Genomic DNA, 19,716 nt, shown 5'->3' with positions numbered 1-19,716 from the left:
AAGAACATGCTATGAGTTTCGATTAGGCTTAACCGTAAGTGCAACATATAAGCAATCAATGAATGAAATGAAAAATCCATGAATGAGTTAGATTTTCATGATTTCAAGCCCTTGAATTAAGGAAACAAAGCCAATTTAAGAAAAGAGTTTCAAAGCAGGATCCTGTCCCAAAAAATTATGAAAAATAACAGTTCAGCTAGGACTGAAAAAGGAGTGGTTCCTTTAGAAAGTAACTATGCTTCATCAAAAGGAATTCAAAGAAATGGTTTTAATCCGTTGTGGGCGGTAACATTATACAAACTAAATATTTTGTCAATTTGTTACATTCAGCCTACATTCTATTTGTCAAGTCAAAATTTCCGATGACAAAAAATTGACAGATTTTTTCCTCTGTTTTTCATCTCTTGCTATAGTACTAGTAACTATACAAACAAAATCAAAACAAAACTGCTTGCATAAGTGGATAAACCAAAACATTATGAAGATAGGAAAATAAAACGGAAAACTGGGATAACTCATTTGCGACTTTAAAGGGCTCAGAAGATTTTAACTTGTTTTTAACTTGCTTCAAGGTTAAACTTTTAGCCTTGTCTTCTTAGGAAAAAGAGAAGGATCAAAGCATTAAAGTTGGCACAGATGACCTCCATAACATAAGTGGAGTGTACTCTCAGGAAAAAGAGAGGAGCCATCACCTTTGGGTGACCTCCCGACTGTGTTTGCTTCCCGACTGCGGTCGCAAATCGTTCTTACTAGAACCTAGACAAGTCAAAACTTAAAGCAATTAGTTAAAAATTCAGTCAAAGTGTGTTCTTCTTAACCAATGGTCTCGATTGAGGAGAGAAAAGGTTCTTCGAACTACCCCTGTCTGATCGATGGATTCGAATAAAATGGATGTGCATCTATCTCTTCATTAAAGAAAAAAGAAAAATTACCCAAAATGAATTCACACTTGTTCTATGGTAACGCCTTAAGGCGCACTTCAAAGTAAAGTACTTTTTTCAGGAAAAAAAAAGGTCTGGACTATTTTCAGCAACGGAAATTCTACTTCCGAGGAGTGCGAACTGTAATGATGATGGTTATGGTTTATTATGATGGCTTTTATGTCATTAATTTCACGTGAACCAAGTCCTACAAGCAACCAAACTTTTTGGTAAGTCGACAGGTATCTACCCGAGAGTAAGTCCTTAATGTACAAAAGGGGGCGACGCCCTTTCTTAGCTTTCTCCCTAACACGCTTTTCAATAGCTAATATCATGTTGATATGGCTATGAACAATTTAGCGGGCGATATTTACAGTCGTCGAACTAATGGTCCGTTTCCCGCAATTCCTCTTCATTTTAACATGCATTGGTTACCTACCAGCTTCATATTTCTGTGATCACGTGTTATTGGAAACTAAGGTACAATGAAAAGGTCCTCATTCTTATGTCGAAACTGAAAAGAATACCAAAGGAAGAGCCGCACTTCAAAACTTCACGCGAAACCACAAACCAGTAACAAAAAAAAGGGTTGTTTTGTAAAAATCATCTCAAGTTGCGACCTGATGGGGCTGACAAGTCTGACGAGTTACCATGGCAACCACAAAAACAAAACAAACCTTGAGCGGCAGTCATTTCCTTTAATCACAGTTGGGGTATATTTATTTTTAAACCATTTTTTACACCAAATTCCTCTGGAGTGAGTGACGCTTCAAAAATATTGCCTTGTAAGACAATGACGCAATTTTACAGATGTCACATGCCTTGCCTCATCTCATTAAAGACTTTTGATGATTTTTGAAAAACTACTCAATTGGGCTGTTCCATTAAATTTCCATACAGGGGGGGGGGGTGAGAATTATGGCTCACTAATGACATCGTTACCACTTAATAACGCCATAGTTCCTAATATGACGATGTACAAAGGTTTGGATAATGTCGACTATACTCGTCATCTAAGGGTTAAATTAGTCGCCTTCTAACATCCAAAGTACTCATGGATCGTCATATGAACGTTAAAGCAACGTTGTGTTGATGTTGGGACTGCCTGACGTAGCAAGCTAAGGCCTGTTGAAGATTGATGCAAAAAAATGCAGACAGAAAGAATTTTTTGCGGTATCGAAAAGACAGCTTTCATAAAAAAATCATTATCCGTCGCCCGAAAAAAAAAGGATTGCGCAATTGACAAATCATCGTTTGTCAGAACCAACCAGAACCTGAACGAAGCTTCATACCAGGTTCTACAATCGGTGACGAAATACTTGGCACAAAAAGGAAATCCACCGGGGTGTTTTGAAACCACAATCGATCTGCAAGTGCTCTAAAGCAGGTTGGGAGGGTAGAGTTTTAACTCTGACTTAGGGCCTTAGGATCTAAGGATCCAACAGTTCAAAAATGGTCCAGTAGGGCTTGAAATATAGCCTAGAAACCAATAAATCCCTCCCAGATCGAAATAATAGTTGAAATCAAGTTGAAGGCCTGAAATTGACATTCTCGCTCGAACTTCAATTTTCGAAAAATGGTTAATTAGCCAAAAGTGCCAACATGTTATGGCACCGATTGTAGATTTAAATTCTCCCCAGGGTGGGTACTAGAGCAAAATGGGTTACGGGGATGCGCCCTACCCTAGGGTCGCAAAAACACCACAATAGAAAAACCAGTCCCTCGTAGGGTGCCTAATTGGAAAATTTGGGGAAAATAGAAAATTTTGGATTTTCAGTCCCATTCAGGGTCACTTTTTTTCGTAAATTTCGGCAAAATTTTTGAAAAAACGAGTCCCACGTAGGGTCCATTTTCGAATCTCAGCGGAGCACCCTCGTCGGTCAGCATGCATGGGTAGTACCCCCCCCCCGGGGAATTCTCATTACTTTTCCACTCTTTCCGTCTTCTTCTTTGAACTGTAAAATTTGTGTGAGAGCGACAGGGTGGGTCGCCACTATGGCAATCCAATCTCAGTTCCTTCCCTTATAGTATGCTTTTACAACGTTGGGCATGGCAGAAACGGGTCAAAGGCGTGGCAACTTTCATTATATATAAATATATATCCATATAGGAGAGATTGGAATAATCAACACTTCATCATAAATTTTCAAACTACCTCTTATCCACCACAACAAAGACTATTTTGACTTTGGGAGAGCAACTTACTGTCAAAGATGATGGAATTTTTCCTCTTTTTTAGACTTGAAAACATCACAGTATGTTACAATGTTACAATTTTATTTTGTTTTGATTCTGTCTCGAGATTTTTCTTATGAAATTGTCTCTCCAAGAGGTTACTACAGAGCATTTTTGCTTATTTAATGTAGTTGTGAAGCATTTTTTGCATAAGAGAGTGACACTGTGATTGAGAGGGCGGTCAATGTGGATAATTAACCATGGTGTGTATTTTACAGACTGGTCTGCAACTAACCAAATGCCATCCTGACCTATTTTTTAAATGTTTAAAGGCTTTGTTATTACATAAATACTCCTGTTTCATATCAGACACATATTTCATATCAGGGCAGTGTCTGCCTATTGTTATGATATAAGCAAAAATGTTTTTCTTTTCCTTTTTCTGACCAATCTTGCTCCACATCCGTGTCAATCCAATGCAAAAAAGCTTGTGAATTAAACTTGATGAGTAAGCAAACGATATTACTCTTATTTAAAAACAAAACCTTTAATGAATGAAATGAATTTGTTATTAATGTTCTTTTGGCGCTTCGTAATCACGTGCATTCTGCTGTAAAAGGGGTATTTGTCCGAAATTATTGAAAGCTTTTAAGATTAACATTATGCCAGGTTCTGGTTATGCCAATCGCCCGCCCACCATAAATAGCTATAATTTAAAGTAAATGTTTTTTTAACATCCAAGCTCTATTTCAGTTACTTTCATTTAAGTTTACAAATTGGAAAAAAACACTCCCTTCTCACAGACCCACTGAAAACCCTTCCCACTGGAAAATTTTTCCAGAATATCGTCCCCATTGGAAAATTATCTTCCAATATTTGTCCGCATTGAAAATAATCAAATAAACCAATTCTCACTACAAAATATGGTTCCTTTTTCCCATCCCCACTGAATTATCTAACTTGCAAACAAATGAATTGAAATTGAAATCCCTAGCCATAAAAATATGGGGATATCAATCTCCATCGAGTTTCAGTCCGTTATTTTTATCCCTACTGGCTGAAGAAATCCTACCTGGTCTGTGAGAAGGGGGTGTGCTGAAAGAATAGATCCCGCTAAGCGACACCCCTTTTAACTTATTTCTTACAATTTTACTCTAACCTAGCATAGCACCATTTTGAAGAAATACGCGATTGCACTGCACATCTGAAATACACGCTTTTTTTATAAGAATACACTTTATAAGAATGTCCATGATGAAAGTGGCCAAAAAATTAAGAATAATGCTAAAAATATCACTATCATGGAATTTAGCTACTCAAGCTAAGAATGCCATTTATAGAGCACTGTCGATTATAAATTGTCAATTACCCCTAAGTAGCTCACTCCTTTCACAAAAATGCCATTTTATGCTTGAGACGTATGTTCTAAATGTTAAATCTAGTCTGAATTAGGATTCTAACCTAAGAATGCTGTAAGATTATTTTAGGATTATTTTCCCAATAAAGTTAAGAATATCCATGATGAAATGGATTTACACCATTCTTACATGAAAAAAGCGTGTACTGTTTTAAGTGGGCTGCAATAACAAATGGGAAACAGGCTTAAATTTTGAGGAAGGAAAAACAGATCATTTGTCTATTTAATCTGTCTGACGTAATAATGGTGTCTTAAGCTTACCTCAAATTTCAACTCATTGCAAAAAAAAGCCTTTGGCTAAGTACACTTTGATTCTGCTTACTATATTACTATTTTTTTGGCTCAAGCTCTTTATTTTTGCAAGATGCAGTAAATGTTTTCTATTAGAACACGCGAATAAGTCATCTCACCATTTCAAAGTCTGTTCCATGGTTCAATGACAGTCAGTAATTTTTTCAAATATTCCTCTTGAGGGATACAGATAAAAAGTGATGTTGGAAAGATAATTTTGAACAACTTTAGTTTTGAGGGCAGACTTAACACCTCCTTCTCATACACGCTTTTTTATAAGAATATCTTCTATAAGAATATCAGGGTGAAAATTGGCCAAACCGTAAGGAATATCCTAAGAATACCTTTATGGTGAATTTCACAGAATTTGATAAGAATGCAGTCATTTTGTATTTGGTTAACAGAAAAAACTGATTCCTTTCCTTTGTTAGAGATAAATTGAAGCTTTGAGGAAGAAATGTAATTTTAACCTAAATGTTCACTCAAAAGTCCAAAACTCTCAAATTGATCAATTCTCATGTTTGTAAAAAACTCAAGTCTAAAAAAGTAAGAATACGTTAACAATATTTCACCCTCAATTTTGGCACTTTCTTAAGAATACTTGACCCTCATCCAAAGTACACTATTCTTACAAAAAAAAGGGGAAAGACCCACTGGGACCCCTTCCCACATACAAGAAAAATTGGCCAGAATATCGGAAAATCTTTATTCCCGCTGAAAATAATCATTTAAGCAAATCCTCACTGCAAAAAATTATGCTATTTTTTTCATCCCAACTGAATTTTCTAAGTTGAAAAATTAGAATTCAAATCCCCAGCCATATAAAACATGGGAATATCAATCCCCGTTGAGTTTTGGTCCATTATTTTTAACCCTACTGGCTGAAAAAAAATCATACCGGTGTTTCAGCCTCAATATCCTGGACAGGGTTTCCAGAGCTCTACAATTTGGCGAAATTGCTTTGAAAGGGTTGTGACATTAATATCAAGTGACATCTTCGGCAGAAAATCCTGCTCAAGCCTCTACACATACAGAGTGTTTAAAAAGAAATGTCCGAAAACATTGTAACGGTAGATAATTTTGTGTAGATATGAATCTATATCTATATGGGGCGTAGAGTTATCCCATGGGTAAAACCTCTATATGGATGACAAGCCTGGTCTGCTGTAACCTTCAAGTATAAGTAAATTTCTAGTCTTATGTTAGCTATGCAGGCAAATAATACCCTGAGTATCAGAGGTTAAGTTTTCAAAGAATATATTAACCTCTGAAGACCAATAATAGAAATTTTATCGCGCATGTGTCAATCTAATCACTGTAGAAAGAATCAAAGATGAAGAGCAAATATTACCATATTAATGTCTAGCAGACTGTATCAGTGTGCAGTTTACTATTTACGAATTCCCCAGAAACCTCCAAGTGTAATTGAAGTGAGTTTCTTTCGAAAGAAATCTTTTACATGATCCCCAAATGTATAACAGTAATTACTAAACTATTAATTATGAAAATGTCACTTTAATTGAATCGAAATAATAGACTTTATGTTATGATTCTCTATCACTGACTCTTTTTAAAAAGCATTGATGACAATTTTTAGTTGTGTTTTCAACGACGGGAATAAAAATATCAACTTTGAACTTCATCCAAGACCTTGGATGGTCGTCATGGTTACCTTTGTCTTCGTTGATTGCGCGCTGAATAGAATCTCGATTCGTCGGCACAGCGCCGATGCAATTTTTTTCCGTACATGGACGGGAGTATCATCGACGGTCGGGAGTATCTCATCTTTGTTGTTTGGTTTTGTTGTTTGGAATAGGTTATGTCAGGGTTGCTAGTAACGGCTTGTCACTGTGCCGGGTGCATACTCGGCGCCTTGGGCCCCGCAGGGTTGCTAGTAACGGCTCGAATTTCAGTCATGTTAAATAAGGGGCAATTTTACCCATATTATAATAACATTACCCCCGTCTTTTTTGTCATTCTTTAAGTACTTCCAAATTTTGTGTTTTGCTGTGCGAGTGTGGCTCAACGGATAGCGCACTGGGTTTCTGATCAGAAACTCTTTCATTTCGTGGGTTCGAACCCCGGTCGGGTCGACATTTCAAGGTTTAAGATAGGTTTAAGATACTCCCGACCGTCGATGATACTCCCGACCGTCGATGATACTCCCGACCGTCGATGATACTCCCGTCCATGTACGGAAAAAAAATTTGCAGCGCCGATATATGATTTCGACCTGTACTTTTCACGGTAGGCAAATAAGCTATCTTTCGAATTTGATAGAATTTATTTGCAGAGAAATTTGAAGAAAATAGTACTCTTGAAACCATATATGTTGAAACCAACTTTGATTCAGAATAATGTTCGAGGTCGATTTTTCTGAAAAATCGGGTTTGCGTGAAACTGGAGAAAAATTTTCTTGATTGCGTGAATTTGAAAAAAAATGCGTGAATGCGTGATTCTTGCTGAGTGGCCTCTTTAATAATTAACTGTCATTCTGGCAAAACCCATAGTTTGAATACTAACTAGTGACATAACAACTTGGGAGGTTCGAAATTATTGTATAACACGATAGAGAGACACAACAACTCGTAATGTGTCAAAATATACTTGAATTGGGGTTAAAGGGGACATCTCTCATGACTCTTTTTGTGATTGATGATGGTATTAAATAGGATACCACAGTCGTTGATTAGTTAATTAAGTGGAAGACTTTGGATTTCTTGAAAAAGAGGGGTACCCGGACGAAGTTTAAGAAAGACAGTAGTCGTATGCCCTACGTATTAGGTAATTCTCTCAGTATTGTTTTCGGGTTAAATCTAAGTAAGAATGTGGTATCATGGGCCCGCCCCATTGAGTCGTTTGAAGTGAGGAGCCAAAATTTTGGGAAAATTGTAAAAAAATGGATAAAGAAAATTTCTCACACCAACAACATTTTAACACCAACAACATTTGAAAACCAAAAAGCCCTAATAAACTAAAAACCTAATTGGACAAAACAGGTTTTTAACTTAAGAAAAAAATTGGTCTCCAAAAAAGTTAGGTAGCCATGAATCCTGCCTCCCCCCTTTATAGATGGGGCCATGAGTAAGGTAGTTTTCCGATGGGGGCTGAGCCCATAATCTTGCGCACCGAATGCTTCACCCTATGTAATTGGGTATTTTTAGTGCCAGAAAACAAAACTCTAGACTGTCGAGGATACTTTCTCACTCTCTCGAACCACTTCGAAATGTCAAAGTAGAGAGCATTTTTACTCCTGAGGCCCCTCCTGTCTATAGTATAGTCTCTTCAAAACTGCTGTGAGAGATTTTTTGAGAGGGCAGAAAAAAAAAGGTTAAAGCGTAATAATTTGCTTCAATGGCATTCAAAAGAAATTACATACCTAAAGAACCCTTTCAAGTTCTGTATTTTTTCAATAATTCTTTTTCTTGTCTCTATTGTCAAGTACCAATGTTGACATAGGTCAGATTACAATAGACCTGAAAACTTATAAAGACCGCTTCTAACGCACCTTACAAATCAGAAACCCAATTGACACACAAGTCAACATGTCAACTTAGGGGACAGCAACACAACACTTTCACATGACACATACATCAATAATCATTTTCTCTTGAAACATAACGTACGATTTTTACGAAATAACAATATTTTGATTTTTGTTACAAACAAGAAGATACTACAATATTTTGTTGTATACATTGGCGCGTGATATTGAACATTCGACATTATGATTTGCAGTGTATTTAACAAATCTTGTTCCGTAATGACAACAGGATTAATGATTTTCATTCTCGTACTAACGACGCTTACATATTTGACTGACTGTAAGCCGACAACTTCTAACGACTTTGTAAATACGACGACGACTTTATGGACGACAGAAGCAGTTAACACGACACATCGACCTTCAACGACGATTGACACTTTGTCGGATTTCCCAGAATGGGTCATTGTAAGTGTATTTGTAGTTTCTTTGGAATTTTGTTTCGATAGTTTTTCGTCTGCAATACTGAGGTTTCAAAATTCACTTTTTCATTTTTGCGTAGTTATGACAAAAAAAACGATTTAATAAACTCTTGATTAGCAGAAAAGGGTGGACATTGAAAATAATATACCGATGTTTATACTATAGCCCAGCAGAGATTCATCACATCGACTTTTCCCTCGTGTATCAAAATCAGTGAACATTTAATATAATAAGGAGCAGGACATTTTAGTCGGATCGTTGTTTTTGTTATTGCTCTCGATATAAGAAGCCAACCGATTTCCTTTAAACCCATTTTGCTTACATCATCCTTGGAAGAAACCGAAAAATTGTTTGTCAAAAAAAAAGGTTAGAGATAGAGGGGCGTGGGTAAGAATAAGCCACAAGCCGACAGTTAAAGTATACTTGGGTGGTCAAAGCCTTGACTGGAACCAATAAATGATGTCTTTAGCTTAGAATTTAAAACCTATATTCTCGTTTAGGACTATTTGGTACGTTATGGCTATATGGATGAAAAACGTGCCTACAAAATAAACAAAACACCTTTCAACGCTGCCGACAAACTATCGTACAAGCGTTCCGAACTCGAAGCAGGTTTACGCGAATACCAAGATTTTATGACTTTGCCGACAACCGGACGATTGGATAAACGGACTATGGAAGCGTTACATAAAAAACGATGCGGAATGCCGGATAAAGTACGACGGGACGACACGACGTTTAAGATGTCTTTGACGCCGACGGGACAACGCAAGAAACGCGATTTGGTTTTACAGAAGGTCGATAAAAACAAGAAAGGCAGTGGTTTTGCATCATCGAAAACTACCAGAAGATTTTACTGGAATATCAATCCAAAACCTAAATATGGTGGTTTATTGAGACCAAATATATGGCTCAGTTTGGAATATGCATTCAACCGGTGGGCTTCAGTCACTGACGCTGTATTCATTCGTGGCGATCGCTTAAACTGGAGTGATATCTTGATCGGGTTCTGGACTAGTAAGATACTTTTTGTTGATATTTATATAATCTTGGTACCCTTGAATCTATACATACTTCTCTCATCATCGATAAACTTGAAAGACCCTCAGCTGAAAGCTGCACCTGAAGCTGTGGTAAACAACAAAATTCCATATTTTAGTTTGCGGAATAAAAAAAAATGTATTTCTCTAGTGGGAAAACTAAATATAATTTTGCACTTTCTTTTCAGAGGACCATGGTGATGGCAATCCATTTGACGGCCCCGGTGGTACGGTGGGCCATGCTGACGTCTCCAACCGAAACGTACATCTTGACGAAGAGGAAAACTGGGGTGCAAAACCTGAAGATATTTTCTTGTGGTTACATCCTAGTAAAGGAACAGACTTCATTCAAGCTGCCATTCATGAAATCGGTCATGTTCTTGGTTTATCGCACGATAAAGACTCCGACTCGGTGATGTTCCCAACACTACAACAATTCCAACCACTATCATATTACAGCTTATCGACAAGTGACATGAACAGAATTAAATCGTCGTTTGGTAAGTTCCATGAAATTTATCATTTATCATTGCGAAAAATAGGCCTTCTTCTCTATAACTCAAAATTGTGTTGCCCGAAACTGTTGTACAATATTTTTGAGTTCTTTTGCCCTGGTTGACACAAATTGCAGAGACTTCACCAATGAATCGATACAAATAACATCTGTTTTCCCTTGGTGACGCGATTGTTTAAAGAACAAGACACTGTAGACATACACGTTCTTTTTTTATATAAGAACAAACTGTATAAGGCCAAAATGTTAAGAACAAGTTAAGAACATTTTAAGGCTTTGCAGACTCTAAAACACCCGATTTCTTAGGGAAATGGGCAAAAATGGTCACAAAAACGTGTATACCGATATTATAAAGGTCATAAGCTAACTTAAGTCAGAAAAAATGTTACAAATCACTTTTCAAGGGATAGATTAATTTCCTGGATTTCAACAAACAAAGATTGTGTTTGTTTTCACAAAAAAGGATTAAGATATCCTGTGTTCATTTTGCGAAGTTTCTGATTACAAACATTGTCAAAGGGTTACTATTAGTGCTGTGTGTATACTTCTTTAAACACATTCAACTGTTTGACCTAATTGAATATTATACTATCGCTCTACACATTGGGCGGAAAGTTTTTCCTAAGCCATTAGCCTCTTGTCTCGGAGTCGCCTCATGTGACATACAGGGAGAAAAAAAACAAAACAAAAAACCACTAGTTATTCGATTCTGAGTAGAAAACACTGTTGGTGGGTTTTTGTTTACAAGGGGGTTGTCGAAAGGAAAAAAAAAACTTGATCACAAACAAGAAAAAGCTTTTTTTTCAATTACCTCTATCGACACTTCAAAATTCAAAGTACAGACTGACACCACAAAGCGCCACCATTTCGATAGGTGAGAGAAGGGTCATCAGAGCTCGCATAGAAAAATCTTGCAATGTACACACTATGTACTTGAGAGATCCTTAAAATCAGATCAAGTTACTGTTATAAAACTGAACTATTCAAAGTCTGTCCCAAAACTATGTTATACGATCCTAAATTGAAGAAAAATACCCTTTTTTACCTAATTAGAGAGGCCTCATAAGCGGACGTTCAAGTCAAATTCACGCGTTCACGCAGTTTTTTTGAAAATTTTTGTTTATCAAGCAAGTGAAAAAGCCCATTCACGGATTCACGCAAACCGCTCGGGCCCCATAAGATAACACACATATGAAACGACAAACGTGTAATAATACTCTCTTCAATGTTATAGGACGATGTGAGCCAGATGTGATAGACGCTATGTTTGTTAACAAATTTCTTGATGGAAAAACCTACATAATTAAAGGTCCCTTTATTTATCAAATGGATGAAAGAAAACGGGAAGTTGTTCAGTCATGGCCACGTGCAACCACTCTCCCCTTTTTGGCACCTACATTTGTTGACGAAGCTTTCTGGCATACTGATCATTTCCTATACTTTTTTAATGTAAGTAGTGTTGTGTTAAACAGTAAGTTGGTCTAATATAGATATCTCTCATGTAATTCCTATATACCCTTCTTAGACATAGGATTAAAAGGAATATCGGAATCACTAATTGAAAAAATGTTTCAACGATCGGCGATTCTGACCTTTTATTATTCCTCCCAGGTTCAAAGAAGGGTGTCGGAATTAGATGAGGGATATCGACATTAGACCAACCTACGGTACAGTGTGTCCGGAAAAAAGCGGAACAGATTCCTATATGGTAAAATCAAGTCGATGCACTGCACAAGTTCGGAAAATGGATCTCACGTGGGTCCTTCAAAGTGCTGTCTTTTTCAAATCTATGTTTTTGTATCCCTACCATGGACTGGCTGAAAAAGCCAGAGCACATCACGTAGCTCCTTTTACTTAACCCCTGGGTTTTATCTCTAAATTGAATCAAAATGGTAACTTTAAACGATAGATTCTTGCCATTATTCTTACCAGTTACCTAGCTCTGATGTATTGATTAAAGAATTCGAAATCCAATAAATCCATAACATCTATCATTTTTGTATTTACAGAAAGACGGTTATTACATTTACGATTCAACCAACGATCCCACAGTAAACCGCAGTCCTTTGTTCAATCTGAACAAGAACGGTTACGATGTAGGATTCCGTGGCCTAAAGCATCACAAATATATTGATGCAGCTATGGTGATGGATTACAAAGACGACATAACCGGCAAAACAAAACCTACTTCTTTCCTTTTTCAAGACGAATGGGTCTACAAATGGGACAAAGTCGAAACTAATTGGCAACGTAGCATCATCCCTGCCGAAAAAGTAGCCGACGGTTGGCCAAAATTAATTAGAAATGTATTCCCAGGGCTTCCAGGGCGTATTGATACTGCTTTTACATGGAGTTATGATGGTAGAACATATTTCTTTGTTGGTAGATATTTTTATATTTGGGATCCGGTGAAAAATATTGCCGATGGACTTTACCCAACTTATCAATGGCAGAATGTATGTGAGATATATCTTTGCCAAGTGGCGCCCACACCTAATGTCTACAATTGCGAGAGTTGGGACCTAACCATGGATAATTGTCACGGTTATTGTCATAATTAAATAAACGTTTTAGATTGTTAGATTGGGTTAGCGAACTGCCTAGTACAAAGCTAGGAATTACCAGATTTTAACTGTGGCTAAACGTCCAGATTAATCAAATTATCGGCAGAACTAAAAATTTGTAGATATATGTAAAGAATATTTTTCCCTGTAAATTTTTATTTGTACATAACTCTTTTTTTTTTGAAAGTTTAAATATTGTTTCCCAAAACATTTTGTTCTTGTTCCAAAATTTACCTTATTTATAATATGTGTTATAAGTATATCCTTATTGTAGAACCCCTAGATCACACACTGCACTGAAATCAGTGATACTTAGCAAACTCGCCAAAATGTGAAAGTATAATGAAAATGTATGAAAAACGCGCAAAGTCAGCAGTTTTTTTTCTACTTGAGTCATGCTTTTAGATAACCTAAAAAAATTCTTCAGCCCCTTTTTGTCGTTTTTGTTAAATAATACCTGTAAATAATATTGAAAAAAGTTTTAAAGTAATATTTTAAAAGAAACTTTTTTTTATAATAAATGTTATATTATTTGGAAATTTTCTTAAATAGTATGGTAGTTTAGAAAACCTTTTTCTCAGCATTACACGTTTTTTTATAAGAACATCCAAAAAATTTGAAGCCTTAGGATGTTCTTTACTTTTTGAGTTTCAAGCCTAAAAAGTGTTCTTAACATGTTCTTATTTTCATCATTTTGTGAGCATTTTTGTTTATTTTCTTAAAAAAATTGGCCATTTTAGAGTCTGCAAAGCCTCAAAATGTTCTTAACTTGTTCTTAACAGTTTGGCCATCGAAGCCTTATGTTCTTATATAGTTTGTTCTTATATAAAAAAACATGTAGTGCCTTAGTGTATATATGTAAAATTGTTAGGTTTATGATCTTCTAGATTTCATTTTCGATTTGTTTATACGTCATCAATATGAAATACACCAAAAGAAATACATTGGAATATTGTATACATTTGTCTTAATTTTTCTCCGCTCCATCAACGAGTTTTTTTTATGAGAACGTCAATATCGTTCGAAACCTTTGGGCTTTCTCAAGCCTAGAAACATTCCTATTTTCAGCATTTTCTGAGTATCTGATGTAATTTTCTAAGGGATTGCATTATTCTAGAGCTCTCAAAACCTTGAAATGTTCTTAGTTGTTAGATTTATTTGGCCTCTAAACTTTATGTTCTTATATACTTTGTTCTTATAGAAAATATAAAGCCTACACACTCAGTGACCCAGTGAGATTTACTGGGGATTTTTTAACTGTTGAATGAAAATTCAGCCACGAAATTTCGTATTTTTCAATGATAATTGGGGGAATTTTAGGGGGACCAATTTTTAGCGCTATTTGAATCATTTTGGTAGGGTACTGATCGGGTAAGTGGTACGGATGGCAGTCACATTCAAAGGTTCAAACACTTTTGAGCACTTGAGTGAAACTCTTACCTCAAGGTGATATTGGGCTGCAACATAGTTAGATCTTGATCTTTCACGAACATTAGGGGTTAGGTGAAAAGACAGTAATGTCTTCTTCTTACTCCTGCGAATGTTTTTTAGTTTCTAAGGAAAGATTTTTATTTTATCATCAATATTAGCAGAATTACGTTGTACTATTTTTAGATCTTTTTATCATTGCAAATACTATGCTACAAAAAAAAAAAAAAAAAAAAAAAAAAAACATGTAAGGTGCCAAGTTTTCCTGAAGAAAATACAAATAAAACCAAAAAATATGTATTAAAATCCTAGAATCATAGGCTAGGGGACTATGCACACCTTGTCAAATTCAACTAAATGTATTATATCCAGATATAATATAGAGTTCAAATATGCAATTCCTTGGAAATGTTTGAAAGCCCTATGTGGCTATGCTTCAGCTTTCAAAAACAATATATAAGAGCTTTTTTTTCGTTTTTTTTATAAAGAGCAATCGTTTTTGAGTCATGACAAGCTGTTGAAATGCCCATAAATGTTTCTTTAAGCGTAAAATTATGTAGTTGCCAGCTCGAGGATTGAACTACATCGCATGCATTGAAGACTAGTAAATCAATTTCGGACAAATAAATCCCCTAAAAGCACAGAGAACTTAACACTATACATAACATATTTGAAGTAAGTCTCGTGAGGACCTTTCTGGTGACCTTTTCCATCTTTGAGGTGGTCCCTTGCATTTAAAGAAGGAAAAAAGTCTGATACCAAATTTTGTAAAAATTAAACAGCCGGTTTATATGTTTATATTGGACGGAAGATCGAAACAAAAACATAATTAGATGCTAAATTTCCATGATATGCAGGTGTATAGGCTTTTTCTATATGAACAATCTTATAAGAACACGAGGCTAAAAATTGGCCAAAACCTAGGAACAAATTGAGAACAATCTAAACCTCAGATTTTAGAAATTAATAAGACAGTACTGATTTTAACAGATTTTAAGTAAACAAACTATGCATATTAAGAACATCGTAAGAGCATAAGCCTAAAAGTTTCAAAAAATTAAGAACAACCGCACAGTAAGTCAAAACCTACTGTTCTTATAAAAATAAGTGCGTTATAGAACCTGAAACATTGCGCTGAGGTATTAAAACAAAACAGGGTTATCGTGTTTTTTCTTCTTGAAGAAAGTTACACATACTGTAACAAAGTAAAATGAATGGACAGTGTAATCGGAGACTATGGCTCTAACGTGGCATTTTCTCTTGCAGTACTAGTAAATTTCTTTTAAAGTGCCATGTGTTTTCCCTCATCGGCCGACGAAAGTCCCTTTTGATTGACGAAAACGATTGGCACTTATTTTCACTCGATTGAGGGCATGACCAAAGGCAATCACATAAATTAAGGGCATTTTTTGTCTTTTTACAAAGCCTGGCTAAATTTGTAAGTTCGATTTCTGTGAGAATAGATACCCGGCAATGCCCTTCGATCGAGGCACAGACACTGTTCAAGAATCCATAAAAGTTCCTCTAGATTAAACCATATTTCAAGATTCATATATTACACCTATCCCAACAAATTTCAACTTCTCAGAAATGGCCCGGGAAAAAATAGTAAACAATGTATGAAATTGTTGATGAGTGAAGAGGCGAGGGGAAGGTGGTTTGATATCGTTTGAAAGACTTTTCTGTTCGAACAAACTTAAAAAATACTCAAACAACCAACTTCCCCTAAGAAAACGCATGCAAAGACTGATGGAGAGCTGAAAAATAGGAATGAACTGTTTTTCGAGAAAGGTGTTTTGGTTGCATGAGTTAAAAGCAGACTGATCAGGCTTCAAACTCGTTTATCCAAACGTTCAAGATTTCGAGTCCTTCACCCTTTACAATAAAGTGCATTTTGAAGCAAAATTTCCAGATTAAGTACTAGATTAACCAGACCACCGAAGACCAATCAAAAAACACAATGGTAAAAATCCGATGAAGAGCTCCACTAAGAAGGTCGAAATATTTTTTTTTTTTTTTTTTTTTTTTTTTTTTTTTTTTTTTTTCTATATATAGGTAACACGAACAAATAGTACAAAACTAAAGGTTCCTAACCTCCCGCAAAAGGACCACCAGATCATACCGCCAGGAGGTAGGAACCCTACTAAGCTAACAATAAACTATTAAATTAACTAATAAATGGAAAAAAGAAAACAAACTACAGAGGATAAATACTAACAGAAATAAAAAACAAAAACTAAAAGAAGCTAGGAGAGCATTTGGAGTAGACTAAAATAACGGTCCCCCAAAACGGCTTGTATCACAGATAAATTTTATCGTTATACTCAATATATCATGATTTTGGATAATGCTAAAATCGGGGTCGCCATAAAGAAGTATTCTACACAATGTTTTGGGATTAAATGGAAACAAGGTTATGTCAAGTTGAAGAAGGCTGTCGAACATAACAAGTCTGTTATTGGAGTAATCAGAGCAATGCATCAGGAAATGTTGTGTCGTTTCAACAGAATTACTTCGACAGTTGCAGAATGGGTCGATTGTGTCTGCAAAGTTATGTCTAAATTTGTGGTCCCGAAGATGACTGAAACCAACCCTTAATCGGTTAAGTAGAACCACTCCATCGTTGTCACTAGCCCTGAAAACTGAGTTAGCGCAAGGTCTGAGAAATTTAAGAATGGCTTGTTTGAATAATGAAATAGAAGGAAGATTTCGTATATTTTCGCCCAGGTTATTCCATTCATTGATGCAAAAGGGGAAAAATGAGGCACGGTAACGTTCAGTCCTACAAAATGGTGCCTCAAATGGTGGTTGTATCCTCCGCCCTGCCCTACGTTCCTCCTCCCCTCTTTGGGGAGGAAGAACATTTGAGAGATAAGCAGGTGCAAAGCCATTGATTATTTTATAAAAGTAAATTAGTCTTCGACTTAGTCGCCTGTCCGACAGGCTTTCAAGACCTAACTCAAGATAAATTTTTTCTCTGGAAGTTCCTCTGAAACATCCAGTTATTGCAAGACAAGCATCATATTGAACTGATTCTAGTTTTTCAGAAAAAGTGGAATTACCTGGACGATCATACACGACATCTCCATAATCTAAATGTGGTCTAATATGGGTTTTAAATATCGTGACTAGTGAATCCCTAGGTAGGAATGCACGAAGCCGACGAATAAGACCAATACCTTGATTGGCTTTTTTAATTTTTTCATCAAGATGACGGTCAAAAGCCAGCTCATGATCAAGAATGAGACCAAGATGTTTTTGATGATCTTGTCGAGCAATGGCTGCGTTGTTAAAATAAATTTCTGGAAGATCAGGAAATATTGTCGAAATATTGTTTAAAATAAAATTTATATGGAGAATGACCATTTGAACGTACATAAATGATGGTTTATGATTCTTTGTTTTCAGAAATAGCCGAAAATAAGTTCTACATAATCGTAAGATATGCCTGTATTAAAGATATATAAATGTTTTTTAACCAACCGAAAACTGCGGAAAATGGATTCATTTTCAAATACCATTTATTGCGCAATAAATATGTTCAGGTCACTTGGAAATCGAACGGTATGTTTCAAGTTTTGACACGATTTCTGGATCAATTACAACATATCTCGATGACCTTTCTGTTTCTGATGGTCATGAATAAGGTGGTCTTCTTTCATAAAAAATGTCAATTATTTCAACAAGATTCTTGATAAGCGCTTACTACGATATGCAAGCTCTCAATGCGAGACTCGTGCCTATCTTTTTGCGTTGCATTCTGAAGGAAATCTGCAAGCTATACACGTTTTTTTTATAAGAATACACTTTATAAAAATGTCCATGATGAAAATGGCCAAAAAATTAAGAACATGATAAGAATTTTGTCATCATTTTTTTTATGAATATATTTTCAAAGGCATCTAAAACCTTCTCGAGCTGACCTATTTTATTTTAGCTGTTCCTTTCCACACCTTTTACTTTGTAGTTTAAATAGCTGTTTAATACATTGTATTTATTCTTTAATGCATGAAAATACACGCTTTTTTTTATAAGAATACACTTTATAAGAATGTTCATGATGAAAATGGTCAAAAAATTAAGAATATCGTAAGAATATTACCTTGATGAAAATTTTCGTTTCTTTTTTTTTATGTATATATTTCTGCTTTTATAATTTTCTAAACTTTGAACTTTACACAGCTATTTAATACATTGTATTTATTCTTTAATGCATACACATACACGCTTTTTTTTTATAAGAATACACTTTATAAGAATGTCCATGATGAAAATGGCCAAAAAATTAAGAATATGCTAAGAATATCACCATCATGGAGTTTTGCTATTCAAGCAAAGAATGTCATTTTTAGAGCATTCTAAATTATAAATTGCCAATTACCCCCAAGTAATAAGAATGCTGTAAGAATATTTTAGGATGGTTTTCCCAAAAAAGTAAAGAATATCCATGATGAAATGGATTTATACCATTCTTATAAAAAAAAAGCGTGTAAGAAAATCTTCTCTTTTTACATTACTTTTTGATGATTTTCAGGTCAACCTCAAAAAGTTGAAGGCTGAAAGATTTAACAAAGATAAAAAATCTCCTAAGACTTTTATCAAAAGCTAAACTCCAAAAAGAAATTCTGACAATCTTGTAGCCTGTATCACCGAACCCACATGTTTTTTCATCCAATTATCAGAAGAACATTAATTCAGATTTTGAGCACTGTGAAAATATTACATCACAACTTCCATGAAGATTGATGAAGTGGATTTTTATTAAAGAACTTGTGAATACACTTTTTTCATATAAGAACAATTTTATAAGGACAATTAGGCTCGAAATCGCTAAAAAATAAGAACAACTTAAGAACAATGCTGAGTCTTACAATGAAGTGAATACAGTCGCTCTCATGTTGTCTTCTGACCAGCCACCAGAACCGTTGAAATGCTGAGTCTGAAATTACTCAATTTCAAGCAATTTAGGGGTTAAAGTAGTAAAAATTGGGTATAACGCCTAAAATACCTCAATTACACCCTATAATAAGAACAAGATAAGAGCAATTTTAAGTGCCAAAAAAAAAGAACAGCCGAGCCTCAGAAAAATGTTAATGGTTCTTATAAAAAAAGCGTCCTAGGAACTATAAGAAGCCGTTGGGAAAATTTTTAAATCTCCTAAAACGGTGTAACCGAACAACACTTCAGATGTCAAGATTTAACTTAATATCTGCTATTTTATTCATCTCCTAATAAATTTTATTGGCATTCGAAATGCTCAATATGATTGATATTTTGATTTTGAACACAGTGCGACTTCAAAATGAAAAACATACTTTTCATTCAAAAAAAAATATCATGCAGAAAAAGATGGATTTTTATTTTGTTTGTAAAAAATTCGAATTGATTGGAAAAGAACAA

At 35.4% G+C, this 19,716-nt stretch overlaps 1 protein-coding gene across 1 annotated transcript; it reads left to right on the top strand.

Moving 5' to 3' along the window:
* Positions 1–8,331: 8,331 nt before the first annotated feature.
* On the top strand, positions 8,332–12,927 carry LOC136797540 (matrix metalloproteinase-18-like). The gene is made up of 5 exons (XM_067054120.1): positions 8,332–8,755; positions 9,271–9,787; positions 9,999–10,310; positions 11,559–11,773; positions 12,334–12,927. Exons 1-5 carry the CDS (start codon positions 8,531–8,533, stop codon positions 12,883–12,885), a joined length of 1,821 nt encoding a protein of 606 aa, XP_066910221.1. The 5' UTR covers positions 8,332–8,530; the 3' UTR covers positions 12,886–12,927.
* The last annotated feature ends 6,789 nt before the right edge of the window (positions 12,928–19,716 follow it).

The sequence above is a fragment of the Clytia hemisphaerica genome, unplaced genomic scaffold, assembly GCF_902728285.1.
Source record: "Clytia hemisphaerica strain Z4C2 unplaced genomic scaffold, Clytia hemisphaerica genome assembly, whole genome shotgun sequence".
Classification (NCBI taxonomy): domain Eukaryota; kingdom Metazoa; phylum Cnidaria; class Hydrozoa; order Leptothecata; family Clytiidae; genus Clytia; species Clytia hemisphaerica.
This window is presented reverse-complemented; position numbering and strand designations above follow the sequence as displayed.

Bases quoted from the DNA above. Each gene is read 5' to 3' on its own strand.
- LOC136797540 (XM_067054120.1), top strand. From the start codon at position 8,531: ATGATTTGCAGTGTATTTAACAAATCTTGTTCCGTAATGACAACAGGA. The intron at 10,311-11,558 runs GTAAGTTCCATG...TCAATGTTATAG, and splicing joins CAGAATTAAATCGTCGTTTG to GACGATGTGAGCCAGATGTG. The intron at 11,774-12,333 runs GTAAGTAGTGTT...TTGTATTTACAG, and splicing joins ATTTCCTATACTTTTTTAAT to AAAGACGGTTATTACATTTA.